At 34.7% G+C, this 16,113-nt stretch overlaps 1 protein-coding gene across 1 annotated transcript in view; it reads right to left on the bottom strand.

The window, feature by feature from the left end:
- The window catches only part of ATRX (ATRX chromatin remodeler), a gene marked incomplete in the record, with an annotated part of 191,522 nt that overhangs the window by 150,999 nt on the left and 24,410 nt on the right, over positions 1 to 16,113 (bottom strand). The window contains 1 exon segment of the mRNA XM_056809652.1: positions 967 to 1,079. Coding sequence (XP_056665630.1) covers positions 967 to 1,079 — 113 coding nt within the window.

Below are 16,113 nucleotides of genomic sequence, written 5' to 3'. Positions count from 1 at the left end.
GCTCTTTCAGGGAATTGTGAGGGTTGACAAGGGCAAAGAAAGAGGAAGGGTCCTTTCCAAATATTAACAGAAGGATCCTAATAATATAGGGAATGGTTTGCCTAAGAAGCCAGAGCCTGCTAGTAAATCCCTGTCTTTAGAGCTTTTTAAGCTGTCAGCAAGGCTTTTAAAGACTTAAATGGGTCTTCTTAGCTTACATTGGGAACTATATATCTAGGAATACAATAAGCAACTATTTCATCATCTCAAAGGCAAGGGAACATTGTGGACAATAAGCCCTTGATACACACATGCTCAAAGTTCAATATTCTCAATAAGGCTCTAAGTAGCTAAGAGTAAAACCCTATTTTGAATTTCTTTTATATGCCTCACTAGGATAAAAACCCCTACTAAGATCTTAGGAATTTAATAGCCACCTTTTGTTATTCAGTTCAATTCAAACACTTATTAAATACTTTTGAGCTAGGTAAGGCTAGGCCAACTATAATGTTAAGGAAAAAACAAGGAAAGTCCTGGTAGGACAGAAGAGTAGGAGAGGAAGTTCAAAAGATAGTAGTAATCCCCTAATTTCTGCTCTATTCAAATGGAGTCATTTTGTGAATTTCATCATTTCTAAAGACTAAAATAAACATTGCCAGCTGCTTTAGTTTTGTTAATAAATAGATGGCTGTGAGTAAGATTATCCTACAATTGGCATTACCTTAACCTTGTAAAAATCCTATTGACCGCTATGATTTTAGTAATTAGTCTACCTGAGACCTATTATCAATCATAAACACCATCATATACTTCACAAATTTATTCACACCAGGTAAGCTTCCTGGAAAAGGCTCTAAATAAGTAGGAATCTTAACTAAAAGTAAAATCTTTGTTAACAAAACAAAGAAGGGCAAACAGAAAGCAAAATTTATTTGAAAATATTCAAAGAATCTTTAAGATCGGCCCCATCAGATTCTTCCCATTTACCTATAACCTTGCTCATAGTCAGTCTTGGAGGAGAATGTGCCTCTTCAGATTCTTCAGAAGACTGTGCCAGAAAGTCATGAAGTTTCTGCACCAATGTATTCAACTTGCTTTCACTGTCAAAAATAGAAAACTTTAGTCTCTGAGGTTAACATTTAAGATATATATATATTTTTTAAAAAAAGGTAAAATTTCTCAAAACCTGAATCAAATATATCCCCAAAAAGACCTTTTGGTCCTTAAATTCACTAAAGAAATAAAAATAACAATAAGTAATCTGTGTTAAGATGTTAAAACATATGCAGGCTCGCAAAAAAAAGTACTAAATGCTGAATTCAACATGTCTTAATGTCTTTTAAAAACTGTTTCTTTTATAAGAAGGTATAATATATTTAACTAGTTATTTTAATGTGAGAAATTTTACAATAATTTAATGAAATAATTTACCAAGTATTCATTTTGGTGAAAAATGTGAGCAAGAATCTACCAAACCATCATTTGATCCTTCTTATTATCTTTGCTTAGTCAAAATGATTTTTAAAACAGTATCAGAAACTACTAGAAAGGCAAGGTTGTGTAACAGATAAAGGATTAGAGTAGGACTCAATAAGATCTAAGTTTAAATCTTGATTTAGAAACTTAATAACAGTGTAAAGCTGGGGAAATCATTTCACCTCTCTTACTTAGTTTTTTCCAAGTGCAAAATAAAGAGAGCAGAGCTATATGACCATTAAAGTCTCTTTCTAGCTCTAAATCTAGGATCCTGGAATCCAATGATAAAATCAACAAAACTGTTAGGGAAAGAAAGAAGTATTAATACATGGTTGAATTATAGATTCCTATAGGAAATATAGATTCCTAAAATGAAATCATAGCATTTGGAACTTTGTAAAGATCTTAAAATCATTTTATACAGGAGCAAATGAGTCAAAGTGACTTGTACAAGGTCAGATGTAGCAGAGATGAGGTTTTAACCCAAGTTTTGTGACCTCAAATGCAAAGATTATTCTATATCAAATAGCTTCCCAATCAGTAATACTCACACACTGATCTCCTCATTGTAATTCTTCAAAAAATCAGCACCAGGAGTTCATATTGGCAGAAGACCATGGACTGACAATTAGAACTTTGAACTCTGGACATTAGACCTCACCTCAGCTGCAAACTTGTACCAAGGCAAGGAAACTACCACTAGTTACATTTATTAACTACATTTTTTTAGTTAGGCAAGAGGGGGGAGTGGGTTGGGATACCCAATACCAGGACATCAAGAAATGACCCTAATAAACATTGTTATTAATGATTTTAGGCTCCTCATTGTGATCAATATTACACTACAATGGATAAAAGACAAACAAAAGAACAAAAAAGTTCTCAAAAGTGTTCCCAACTATCAATAAACATAAAAAAGCACCAAATCACTAACAAAAGAAAGTAAATAAAAATAAAAATAACCCGAGGGTTTTACCTCACAAACAGCAAATTAAAATAGATAATTAAAAAACCAAGATTAATCAATAAGAAGGATAACAAAAAGGATCAGTATTTTTGGTGCTGGGAATTAGTACAACCATTACAGAATTTGTAGTAATGGAAACAAAGGCAGACTTAAGAAAGCAAAGACTGGAACCCAATTTATTAACTAGGCTAGCATTACCCAATAAATTGGGTCAATGACTCCTCAGTAATCAAAGACCCAAGTGAGGGAGGACAAGATGGCAAGAATAATGGGATGACAAAGCAAAATATTGAGAAACCCAAGTGTGCCTTCTGATTGGCTAAAAAGTTAACAACAACCCTCCAATATCAGTTTAACACTATGATTTTTTGGTCCTCTCCATCTAACACCAAAAACAAGTCATTCTGATCACAAGACTAAGATGAGACAATCCCAATTGGTAGACATTTCAATGAAGAGGTGAGGTAAGTGTCATCTCTGCTCTTCCCCATTACTTCATTGGGAGATAAAATCAGTTCTGCAGTGTGAAAGGATTAGACTATAGGAAAAAAGAATTGCTACAATCACTATCAACAGAAATAGGGAATTTGAGAGTAGACTAGATAAGTAAAATTTAGAAATTAATTCTGTTGGAATAAGAAACCAAAGACAAAAAGAAATACACCAAAATATTCATACCATCTTTTTAGAGGTTAAGTTGCATCAAGTTCCTAAAGGGAATGGTTTGATCACTTGGATATCTATGCCTCTCTTTTCAACTTTAACATATTGTATGACGATCATATTCTACCTTCTTGTCATCGCTCCAGCCAATGGTGAAAAAGGAGATTAGGACAGACATGGAAAGGACAAATACTGCTTGCTATATCTGTGAATAGGTTTGCTGGAGAGAGGGGTTGGGGCTTGTGGCAGAAGCCTAAGACATTCTAAATGAGAGGAAGCTGGTGACACTCTCTCCACAAAGGTACTTTGAGAATAGCACCTAAAAAATAATTGAGAGCAGTCTATTTGATATTACAGGAGTGTCAGTAAAACTATATACCATGACACCTAGTAGGAAGGCAGTAGAACTTCTCTACTACTACCTAGCACCATTTGGATATGAGACAGCAAAAAACTGGTAGTCTGGCTTCTTTCATAGCAAGGGACCAGCAATAGGGGTACCCAAGCTTTAACAAGCAGTTATAGAAGGCAGGCCACTAAGTGAAAAGGGATTGTGAACTCTTAGAAATCAGGACTTATATGGGGCCCTTTTGGAAACCACTATGCAACAGTATATAGAGCCAAAAAGAAATCCTTAAAAAGTTCCCTGAGCCATGCAACTGTAGCTAAAACAAAAACGTTTCATGTTCCCAAGAAGAGGAAAGGGATTTCCTTTCTAATAATGGAGATGAAGGAAGCTGAAGTAGGAGTTTTATAATTATTAATAACTAAATATTATATTTTATAAAGTTTTATTAATACCTAGGGCAAAAGAACTACCTGAATTCAGTCCGGTCGCAGATCCAAAATAAGAGAGCCAGAAGTTACAGCCACTTAAATACAATCATGCAAAACTTGGGGACGCAGGAAAAGGGAATTTTGGGAAATACTAACAGACTTCTGGGGGATTAAGTCCAAAGGCTCAAAATCTCCATTTATACAAGTACTTTCCTTTACCAATTCCTCATAGAATAACTCAAGTGTGCCTATGTTGAAGAAAGGCAGATGGTAAACAAGAGTTTACAATTTATTAGAGAAAATACAGTATGTCTTCGCTATCTTCCCCAGGGCTACATGAATTTTCCCTCATCACCACATTGCAGGGGGTAGAAGCCTAAATGATATTTAAGGTACTGATGTATATATCATGATACTGATGACATAATTTAAAATGGGACAAGAGATTTCATAATACTTAGAGAGAGCTCTCTGCTGAACTAAGCCACATTGAAACCATTTTAAGAATTTGGCATTGAAAGAATGCCAAAGTTAAGAAATTACTTGAGTGAGAATACAGAGATGGGAGCCATGTTGCTATGTTGTCTTGTCAGTGGAATCATATGATCTCCCTAAGGATAAGGCAACTATTAGCTGCCCTAGAGAGTACCCACCCAATATACCTAGTCTTTGAGCAGTCCTGAAAGGACAAATTAGACTTCTAAAACCCAGCACAGGGAGAGTTTTGACCTTGCCTCTTAATTCCAGATTGACCTGTCCCACCTCCAGGAAGCCATCCATATCCATGGTAAATCAATGCCACCAGGAAGGAGGGAGAGGTAGGGGTGAGGTGTCATCATTACACTCCAGTCCAGCAGTTTCTCCTATTCAACCTCCAGTAAGATTTTCTATTAAAGAAAGACTGATTCCCATGCCCCTCCCAATCACCCTAGGCAATCACTCAGGCCTTGAGGGCCCTACTCCCCTTAGAGATTTGGGTTCCCCTCAGTTGGCAGCGGACTAATTCTTCCTGGAAATGATCTAAAGGAATCTAAAGGACCAGAGCATGATACTGTTTGGAAAAGCATAGTGAAAGTAAAACTGTCACTAAAAAACTATGATGGATTTTTATATGTGGAAGAAAAAGGGGTCAACTAGTTAAATTAGTGGGAATGATGAGTTCCTAGAAGGAAGAAGGGACCAGTCTCTCAGCCAAAGCCTCTAAAGGAACAGAAATTTGTTATCATTCCCTGGATGGAGCTCCCAGGAAAAAGAACATCTTGATTGATGGGCCAGGAACAATGACAGAGTAGTGATACAAAGCAAGTTACAAAAGTAACACTATCACTGGGACAGATTGTATGTGAGGTAATTTCTAGCTATTATACTAAAAGTAATTCTGACCAGTGATACAAACTGGTGACTGTGCTAGAGATGTTAACATCTATGCTGAGGCCTCATCCTGCTCCTCTTTTTTTTTTTTTAAACCCTTACCTTCTGCCTTAGAATCAATACTGCGTAGTGGTTCCAAGGCAGAAAAGCAATAAGGGTCAGGCAATGGGGGTTGAGTAACTTGTCCAGGGTCACATAGCTAGGAAGGCCAAATCTGAGGCCAAATTGGAACCCAGGACTTCCCATCTCCATGCCTAGCTTTCTATCCAATCACCTAGCTGTCCCCATCCTGCTCCTCTTTCTCAAACCTTATATCACCAACCATATGTAGCAGATTATTAAAATAATGCAGATTAAGATAATTCTCCTCCATATTTGGTCAATTCTTCAAGAAACCATTAAATTATTTATTTTTTCTTCTTTTTCCAAAAGTATTGGTTATGAAGTTCCTTGCATCACCAAAAATAAGAGTGTTCAGTAAAGGTACTAAAAGGTAGAAGGTCCTCTAGAAGTCCTATAGGATCTGATGACAAAGAACCATCAGCAATTTCCAGTATTCTGTCCTTGTATAATAGATTCGCTTAGTAAAAGGCAATGAATATGTAACTAAGGCTTCACTGACCCAAAAGGCTACGGTTCAAGACACTATGCCGAAGGAAGGCTCTTGGTATTCCTAGGCCATGGTGGCCTGACTCCCTGGTCAATAACAGGGAAAAAACCTCATAATCATAAGATTAGCAAAGCTGACAAAAAAGAAAAATCAGAAGGGATGTGGGAAAACACAAAAAACTAATGAACTAAATCTTACAGATATGAATTGGTCCAACCATTCTGGAAAGCAAAGTGGAACTATGCCCTTTGACCCAACAATACCACAATTAGTTCCATATGCCAAAGAGAACAAGGAAAGGTAAAGGGTTCATATATACAGAAATACCGAGAGCAGTTCTTTTTGTGGTAGCCCATCAATTGGGGAATGACTGAAAAAATACATGACAGAATTAAATTGTTCTATAAGAAATGATGAAGAGGACAGTTTCAGAAAAACGGAGGAAGACTTGTATCAATTGATGCAAAGGGAAGTTAATAGAATCAGAACAATTTATATAAGCACATTATAAAGTCAATTAACTCTAAATAATTAGTAACTGATCAACAATGACCAATCATATTTCCAAAAGATTCATGATGAAACATTCTACCCACTCCAAAGAGAGAACGAATAGACACTAAAAGACTGAAGCATATGTTCTTTAATTTTCCTTTTTTGACAGAGCTAATTTAGGTACTTGTTTTGCATAATTATACATATTTTAATGGGTTTGATTTACCTTGCCTTCTCAAAGTGGGGGAGGAAGGAGTAGAAAATGCAGAACTGAAAATAAATAAAGTTGAATTAAAAAAAAAGAAAATGGTTTATTCATATAGAATCAGGGTCATTCACTCTTGCAGACCAAAGGGAAATAAGCTTTTGAATATTCTTCCTATACCTTATCTAAGTGAACCTTTTATTACCTGTTAACTTTTGTTAATAAGTTTCTAAGTTCATTCTAAAATCAGATTTCAAGTACAAGTAGACCAGTCTGAATCAGGGTTAGTCCACAAAACTATACAATGGAATTATGTCAATGTATCAGAATATTGATATACCTTGTAAATGTTAAAATTAAATCTCAATAATGAAAATATTATATTTTAAGGGATTCCATGTGCCCATGGCTGATCAGCCAGTTCAAACACCCACCTTACCACCACCAAGATCGGAAGTAAAGAGGTGAGACCCTAAATGTCCTTGCCTAATATCCTCTGTCTATAGGAAGTACATATGGACAGGAAGTCAGTAGGCTCCTGGGAAATGTAGTTTATTTTTTTAGGGTAACGGATTTTCAATTATACCAGCTTAAGGAATGATATAAATGAGAAATTCAAAGAAACATGGAAAAACTATGAGATAAAGTGAAATAAGCAAAACCAACAGTATAACTATTAACAATAATAATGAAAACAGAAATAATACCAAAAAATGAACTATAATGGTTAATCTTAGTCCTATAAAAAATGATAAAACATACCTCTTATTTGTAGAATTGGGAAGTCAAAACCAGAATGTTGTATATCTAGTTCTCATGGTGTATATTCACTTTTTCTTAATTTCATTGTTCATAAAATGTACAGGGTAGGAGTGAGGAATTAAGAGGATATCAAGAAATTATTGTTGCATTAAAAGCAAAGATATAGATAAGACTGGGAATCAAGAAGATCCAAGTCTGATTTCTAAGAGAATAAAACAAACTCAAAAGAATGAAAAAATAGAAAATACAAAATATTTGAATTTGACATTTGAATACTGGAAAAACAAGTTACCTAAAAAAAAGATTGAGGAAAAATAATTTAGTAATATATTGGACTACATGAATGCCATGACTAAAAAGAGTCTACTTATTTCAAGAAATTATCAAGGAAAACTCTCAATATTCTAGAAGATTTACCTTTCATAACTGCTTCTAAAAACACAAAATTTATTTGCAGAAACAAAAAAGTCTGGGATGTAAAAGGAAATACTAAAAAAGGTAAAGATGAAGGTAGAATAGCACTTCCAGACCTCAAACTGTAATAAAAAGTATAAGTCATTGAAACCATCTCGTACTAACTGAAAATGAGAGTAGATCAATGGAACAGACTAGACAAGAGAATAAAAAACAATGCTAGTCAGTAAACCAGTATTCAGTGAAACAGAAAACATAAATTACTCAGGAAAGAACTTCTATAATAACTACTAGAAAAACTGAAAGGTAGTCAGGCAGAAACCAGACAGATCAACATCATATACCATATTTCAAAATAAATTTAGTGGATGTGACCATATATATTAAATATCATACCATTAAAAGCTGAGATGACATATAGATCATAAGCCTTTCAGTTAAGAGTAGATGTATTCCTAATGAAACGAAGGAGTAGAGGCAATTACAAAAGATGACACAAGCAACTTTGATCACATGAACAACTTCTACATCTAGGATCATAAAAGGAAGTTGCTGAATGGGAAAAAATTTTTTGTATTATATATATCAAATACGGGTTTGATATTCAAGCTATATAAACAATTAAATAATAAATATGCAAACTGAAAGTCAATTCCCAATAGATAAGTGGCCAAAAAGATAGGAACAAGCAATTCTCAAAAGAAAAGCAAACTATAAACAACTAAATCAAAGAATGTACTGAGTCACTAATATTAAGAAAAAAAGCAAAATCAAAACTATATTAAGGTTTTGCTTAATACCCTACAAACTGGCAGTAATGACTCAAGATGGGAATAGTACTGTTGGGAGCTGTGTGTTATTTATTAGTAAAGCAATTTGGAATTCTGGGAAAAAGTGATAATAAAAATATATCAATATCTTCTAATCTAGAGATTCCACTATTGAACTTATATCCAGGGAAGTAATTGATAAAAAGAAAGTACTCATATATAGGCAAAATATTTATATAGCAAAGAACAGGCAAAAAAAAAAAAAGCTTGTCAGTGGAAGATAAATTGTGGTACTCAGAGGAGAATAATACTGTCATAACAAACAACAAACATGATAAATAGAGAATCATATAAAGATGAATACAAAGTGACACAGGGTAAAAAGTAACAACAAAAAAACCCACAATGAATACAAGATAGAAAGAACACACACACATACATATACAAACACTCTCAAAACTGAAAGTTGAAAATGTGCAAAGAACAAGCATGGCTCCAAAGCACTGAAAAAAAAAGGCATGAAACAAGAGAAAAGCATGAAGAGAGATCAAGTAAAAGCATCTTGAATTTTGTCATGAAGAGCAGAAGAGATATAGGACAACTGTTGGTAGGGATATTAGGCTCAATTAAGGGTTTTTAAAAGGAAGAGAGAGACATGACTTACAGACAGCAGAAGAGTCAATAAATAAATAATAAAAACTAGAAGGGAAAAGAACCAAGGACCTTGCAGGAGGCTACTTTTTTAAATATGGTATAATTTTTAAATGTATTGTCCTCTCTCAATCATCTTTCTTATAAATGGCAGTAAATTAATATATTGAGATATGAAACACTTGAACAAAACTTCATCTTCAGATACATATCATGTAATCTCATCAATCCCAATACACTTGCACTTGGTAAATAAACAATTTACAATAAAACACAGATCTAATGTCAGTTGGATCTGAATATACAAATAAAGTAACAGAAATGTAGGTTTAAATTATTGCTTCACTTTTACAATTGAAAATAATTTTATTTGAGATGATTCTTAGGTTATTTATAAACTATAATTCTCAATCTCTTTGAGTTTCAAGTGTAGAACCTTTGCTATGTCACTCCTGGATCACTTAGCAAAGACAAAGGGTAGAGAAAACACCTAGTGTAATTTGCTATGGAAATTTTCAGTTTGACTGAAAAGAGATGGAGATGGGGTAGATATATCTGATCTAGAACATTTAGATCTAAAGTAAATTCAAGTGTTTTGCAAAGCCTAGAAATAGTAGTTACATTTTTTAGGTAACTAGCTCCAAAGCAGGAGAGTGATCTCATACTTCTTTTTACTAAACAGACTTTAACTTTCTTCCTGGATAATTTGCTTTACTATGAAGAGCTGAGGGCAAGCTAATAGCACAGTGGATAAAGCACCAGGTCTAGTGTTAGGAAGACCTGAGTTCTCAACTCCCCCACCTATCTAAAAGGTGGCTCCCCTGAAGAATAAAAATATTCCACCACATTCATATACCACAACTTGTTTAGTTTGTGTCTAATCGGCACATTATTCCAGTTTTAGTGTGCTTATCTTTCTTTTTTTTTAATTAACAAGTATGTATTTCCTCTCATCTTCCTTCTTACCATATGGTAGGTGGGTAATATAAATAAAGTTTTGGCCTGGTCTACAGAGAACTACAGAATTATGAGTAAGTAGCAAGCCAGCATTTCAAGGAGCCCTTAAAAATTCACCTTGGTATCCTTCTGAATCTTCACAACTTTCCCTTTATCCACTTCCTGATTTTTCTCTAAATAAAAATTATTTCTCTTAAGCATCAACCCTCAAAATAAACAATACCAGTCAAATACTTGTAATACTCCAATCCTTCAATTCTCATTTACATGGGTAGAGGGATAGAAATCCTCTTTTCTGATCTTTATATATCGAAATGCTCTTGTTGTTGTTTGTTCTATTAAAATCTCTTCTCCCATTTGTGAATTATCATCTTCATATGGCAATATCTAACACTCTCTTCATGGAACCCATCTCTCCAACTACCTGCTGAAAATATCAAGATGGAATTGTCATAGGGTTCCCACAGGCAACTCAACTTCATTATGGCCAAAACTGTGATCAGGCTGTCCCCTAAACTTGTCTCTTCTTTTCAAAGTGCCACTTTCTTTTAAAAATATCACCCTGGAGGTGTTTTTGACTGGGGAAAAAGGCATAGGAAATGACAAATACTATTCGTTCAAAATCAACAATAGCTCTACTCTCTGATCACACACTTTCACACTCTTATTACATAGTTCATATCTTCACCCCACTTACAAAGATGTTGATAGAGCTACCTAACTGGTTTCCCTGTTTTCATTTTTTACCTATCTGCAATCAATCCCTCATACAGATGCCAATATAACACTATCCCAAAATGCATCAAGAGGAAGATTTATAATGCCTCAGGCAAATTCACAGTAGAGCTGACAATGATAATCTCACAAAAACAGGAAAAAAAATATGGTTAGAAGAGATAAGAAGGAAAGGTACATTATGCTTAAGGATAGCACAGATAAATGACTCAGTACTTAAAATATATGTATAAAATGGTATGGCATTTGAAAATTGAAGAGATTAGCAAAAGTGACAGCAAAACAAAAAACTATTCATCAATATTAAAATAAATAGCAAACTTGATTTTTTTTAAAGAGGAAAAACAAATGGTCAAAATCTAAAACTAAAAAGTAATTCACAACAAAAAAAGGAAATAGAAACTATTGCCCAAAATGGGTCCAAAAACAGAAACTTAAAGGAAATGAACAAATGTCTTAAAAATACTAAATTATCTAACTAGAACAAAAAAAAATTAAATACAATTCCAGAGAAGAAACTGAACAAGTCATAAAGGAACTCCTAAAGAAAACTCCCTAGTACCAAGTAGATTTACAAGTGAATTTTATCATTCAAAAAACAATTCCACTACTACATAAATTCTTTGCAAAAATGGGAAAAGGGAATCAGTCATGTGGTTAGTGGATTGAGAGCCAGACCTTGAGATGAAAGGTCGTGATTCAAATCTGGCCCCATACACATCTTAGTTAGGTGATCCTGGGCAAGTCACTTAACCCTCATTGCCCAACTCTTATTACTCTTCTACTTTAGCACCAATATAGTATTGATTCTAATACTGAAGATAAGGGTTTTTAAAAAACAGAAAAAGGGACCTTAAAACTCCTTTTCAGACAAATGTGGTCCTAAAACCCAAATCGGAGAGAAAAAAAATCAGAGGAAAAAACTGTATAATAATATCTAATGAATATTAATGCAAAAATATGGAAAGGAATATTTGCAAAGAGACTACAATAATTTATTAAGTCATATACTGTGACTTGTTTGTATTTATACCAGGAATTCAGGGTTGGTATAGCATTAGGAAAATAACACAACACCTGATTTTCTTAACAATATTTAAGAGAATAGAAAGAACCATAACTTTCCTTACTGTTGCTAACAGTATTTCTCAAAAAAACAAAAGCAATTATTAACTCTAATGAATAAATTCGAGCAGCCTTTCCTGTCCTTAAGACCCTACAATAAAACAACAATCAATACACCCCCCCAAAAGCAGGAATAGGATCCACACCCTCCCTCCAAAGTGTGGCAGAGGTCAGCTCTAGCAACAAGTCCAAAGTCAGTTAGGATGGGCAAACAAAAAAGAACTACACCACAATAACTTATAATGATCAAAACACAAAGAAGAGAATGGCTTTTTCAAGGCCAGATTTTAACTCCTATCTACCTGATTCCAGAAGCAGCACTTGCACTTTTATCTACTGTAGCAGATTACTCATTTCAGCAAAACTTCAAAACAAATCACAGGTTCTTCAAATGGGGCTTGAATCTTTAATTGAGGTTACATTCACTAGCCCTAATTCCAGGCTATACTTAGGTGAGATTCTTAAGATGGCATAACTTGATGCCAAAAGCACTGCCTAGAGTCAGTCTAAGGAGACCTCACAAAACAGAAAGGCCCATTTGGAGAAGGGAGAAAAGAGCAATTACAGGCCCTGACCCTGAGGAGTTGAATGAATTCAAGAATGCTTTGGCAACAGAGCACATGGTCAAGGATACCTCTGCCCACTTGTCCAAGAGGCTCTTTGTGTTGGATGAGATTAAGTGTTAATACTATATATAATGAGAGGGCAGCTGGGCAGCTCAATGAACTGAGAGTGAGGCCTGGAGACAGAAGGTCCTAGGTTCAGACCTGGCCTCAGACACTTCCCAGTTGTGTGACCCTGGGCAAGTCACTTAACCCCCATGGTCTAGCCCTTATCACTCTTCTGCCTTGCAGCCAATACACAGTATTGATTCCAAGATGGAAGGTAAGGGTTTAAAAAAAATACTATAATGAGAATACTATCTCAGTAGAGTAACCATATACCATAAGGGAAAATTTTGAAGTAGACAGTTGGTCCCTATAATAGGGATGCTGCATCTTCCTTCACCCAAGTTCTCAGCCAGACCTTCTTAAATTACCACCTTAATACCAGAATATTCCAGGGACCAAAAAACCTAAGGAAGAATGCTTTTGCCAGTGTCCTTGTGGTCACCAACTACTATAATACCACAATTTCTATAGAATTTTCAGATTTGGAGGACCAGGAAGGTGCCTTCCCACTAAGTCGTGACAGACCAGTAGAGTCCTAGCTATGGTTTAAACTGGATCCAAGCAAAAAGAAGGCTCAGATAATAGTTTAGGAACACTTCTCCTGGAGGAGGTAGTCTTCAGTAAGTGAACACTTCCTACGCTATCACCTAGCTGCCTACATCCTTTCCTGCAATGGAGCTATGAATTAATACAACCTTTTCTGGGGGAAAAATTGAATCCTAGGAGCCTCTTCAAACTAGTAGTCTCATTATTGGGACTACAATGAAAAGTTATGAGAGGGAAAAAAGACCATGCTAAGAAAAAACTTTTAATTGTAATTTTTAAAAAAGATTTACCATACAATTCTCTTTAATACTTCACTATTTGGGGGCAGTTAGGTAGGGTAGTTCAGTGGATTGAGAGTCAAGCCTAGGGATGGGAAATGCTAGGTTCAAATATGGCCTCAGACACTTCCCAGCTGTGTGACCCTGGCCAAGTCACTTGACCCCCATTGCCTAGCCCTTAACACTCTTCTGCCTTGGAAACAACACACAGTATTGACTACAAGATGGAAGGTAAGGGTTTAAAAAAAAAATGCTTCACTATGTCAGATACCCATTCCTTATACAAACATTCATTTTCAACCGTTTTGTGGTTTTTCTATTTACATTATCATAGTCTTTTTCTAGTTTTTCCTGGTTCTGCTTTCTTCACTTTGCAATTCATTCAAGTCTTTTCCTGTTTCTCTGTATTCATCAAATTTGTCATTTTTTAACATCACTTTAATAATTTATTATACTGGCAGCTAGGTAACTCGAGAGCCAGGCCTAGAGATAGGAGGTCCCAGGTTCAAATTTGACCTCAGACACTTTCTAGCTATGTGACCCTGAGCAAATTGAGTGTCTAGTCCTTATCATTCTTCTACCTAGGAACTATACTACTCAGTATGGATTCTAAGATAGAAGGTATGGGTCTAAAAAAATAATAGTAATCCATTATATTCATTTATCACAATTTGGCCATTTCCCCATGGCTAGTATTTTATTTCTAGTTCTTTTGCTACCACAAAAAGTGCTGTTATCAATATTTTTGGAGTACATGCAGGGTTTTCTTTTTGTTAATAACTTCCCTGAAGTGTATACCTAGTAGCACAATCTTTGAGTCAAAAATCAGGGACATTTTAGTCACTTTTGTTAAAATTATTTCTAATTGATTTCCAGAACATTTGAATTAATTAATAGCTCCTCAAGCAACGCATTAGTGTGCCTGTCTTTCCACACCTCTAACACGGACTATTCCTAACTTTTGTCATTATTGCTTATTTCATGGGTTACTATTAGTGATTTAGAGCAGTATTTCTTAGAATGTACTCAGGGTATCTCAGGATATTCCTGAGATCCTTTCTGGGGTTCAAAGGTCAAAACTTTTCATACTAATACTACAACTTTTTAGTTTCTAATACAGCAAATGTCAATAGATTTAACTCACAAATAAAAGTAGTGTAAAGAGATCCTGAGACCCAAATATTTGGGAATCACTGATCTAGAACATTCTTTTTTAAAATTCAATTTTATATTCGGTTATAAATTCCCTCCTTCCCATCACCCCCTATGCATCCACTAAGAAAGCAAGGCATATATAACTCATTACATATATGAAGTCATGCAAAACACTTTTCAGTATTAGTCATGTCCTTTTCCCCACAAAGAAAAACATGCTTCAATTTGGATTGAGTACATCAGTTTTCTATCTGGAGACAGATAGCATTTTTCATCATTAATATTTCTGAATTATGTTGGATCATTATACTGATTGGAGTTCTTCAGTCTTTCACAGTTGATTATTCCATCACTTTCAAATACTATAACTTGTTCACTTGTCCTGATTAATGGGATTCCTCTCAGTTTCTAATTATTTGCCACCACAAAAAGAAATGCTTTAAATATTTTTGTACTTGTGGGTCCTTGTCCTCTTTCTTTGATCTCTTTGGGGTAAAGCCACAGTAGGGCTATTGCTGACAGGGTTCGGATAGTCCAGTATTTATCAGGACTAGTTCCAAATTGCTTATCAGAATGATTGGACTAGTTCACTGCAACACCAATAGTGTGTTAGTATACCTATTTTCTCACATCCACATAGTATTTATCATCTCCCTTTTCTGTCAAGCTAGCCAATCTGATGAGTGTGAGATGGCATCTCAAGAGTTATTTTAGTTTGTATTTCTACAATTAATGATTTAGAATACCTTCTTCATATGACCATTGATAGTTTGGATTTTTTCATCTAAAAACTGTCTGTTCATATCTCATGACTATTTATTAATTCAGGAATGGTCTTTATTCACCTAAATTTGGCTTCTATATATTTAAGAAATGAGACCTTTATCAGAGAAACTTGCTGCAAAGATCTTTTGTCTGCTTTTCTTCCAATTTTGTCTACATTGGTTTTGTTTCAACATAAAAAGTCATTTTATGTAATCAAAATTATGCATTATCTCCTGCGGATTTCTCTACCTCTTCTTTGACATGACTTCTTCCCCTATCCAGAAATTTGACTTGTAATTGCTTCCATGTTCTACTACTGTGCTGATATCAATCACCCTTTTATCAGGAGTAATGATACCCATTTTGAGTTTATCCTTGGTATACACTGAGACACTGGTCTATTCCATGTTTCTCCCAGACTCCTTTTCAGTTTTCCCAAAAGCGTTTATCAAATAGTGAGTTCTTGATCCAATGGCTAGACTCTTTGCGTTTATCAAACACTAAACTACTATGCTCATTTGTTCTAGAGTATTCTTTCAAGTCATTAATAATTTCTAATTCTTGTTTTAGGACTGTAGCATTATTTCTAACAGGAAAAGCTAGAAACAAACTAAGTGTCCATCAGTTGAAGAATATCTGCACATAGGCTAAAGATATAATAGATTACTGCAACATCAATCATAAATATAGAAATTCCAAGAAATATGAGAATACAAAGAAATCATACAAAATAAGATAAGG

The sequence above is a fragment of the Monodelphis domestica genome, chromosome X (assembly GCF_027887165.1).
Source record: "Monodelphis domestica isolate mMonDom1 chromosome X, mMonDom1.pri, whole genome shotgun sequence".
Classification (NCBI taxonomy): Eukaryota; Metazoa; Chordata; class Mammalia; order Didelphimorphia; family Didelphidae; genus Monodelphis; species Monodelphis domestica.
The sequence above is the reverse complement of the archived record's forward strand: the minus strand, read 5'-3'. Positions and strand labels throughout refer to the sequence as shown.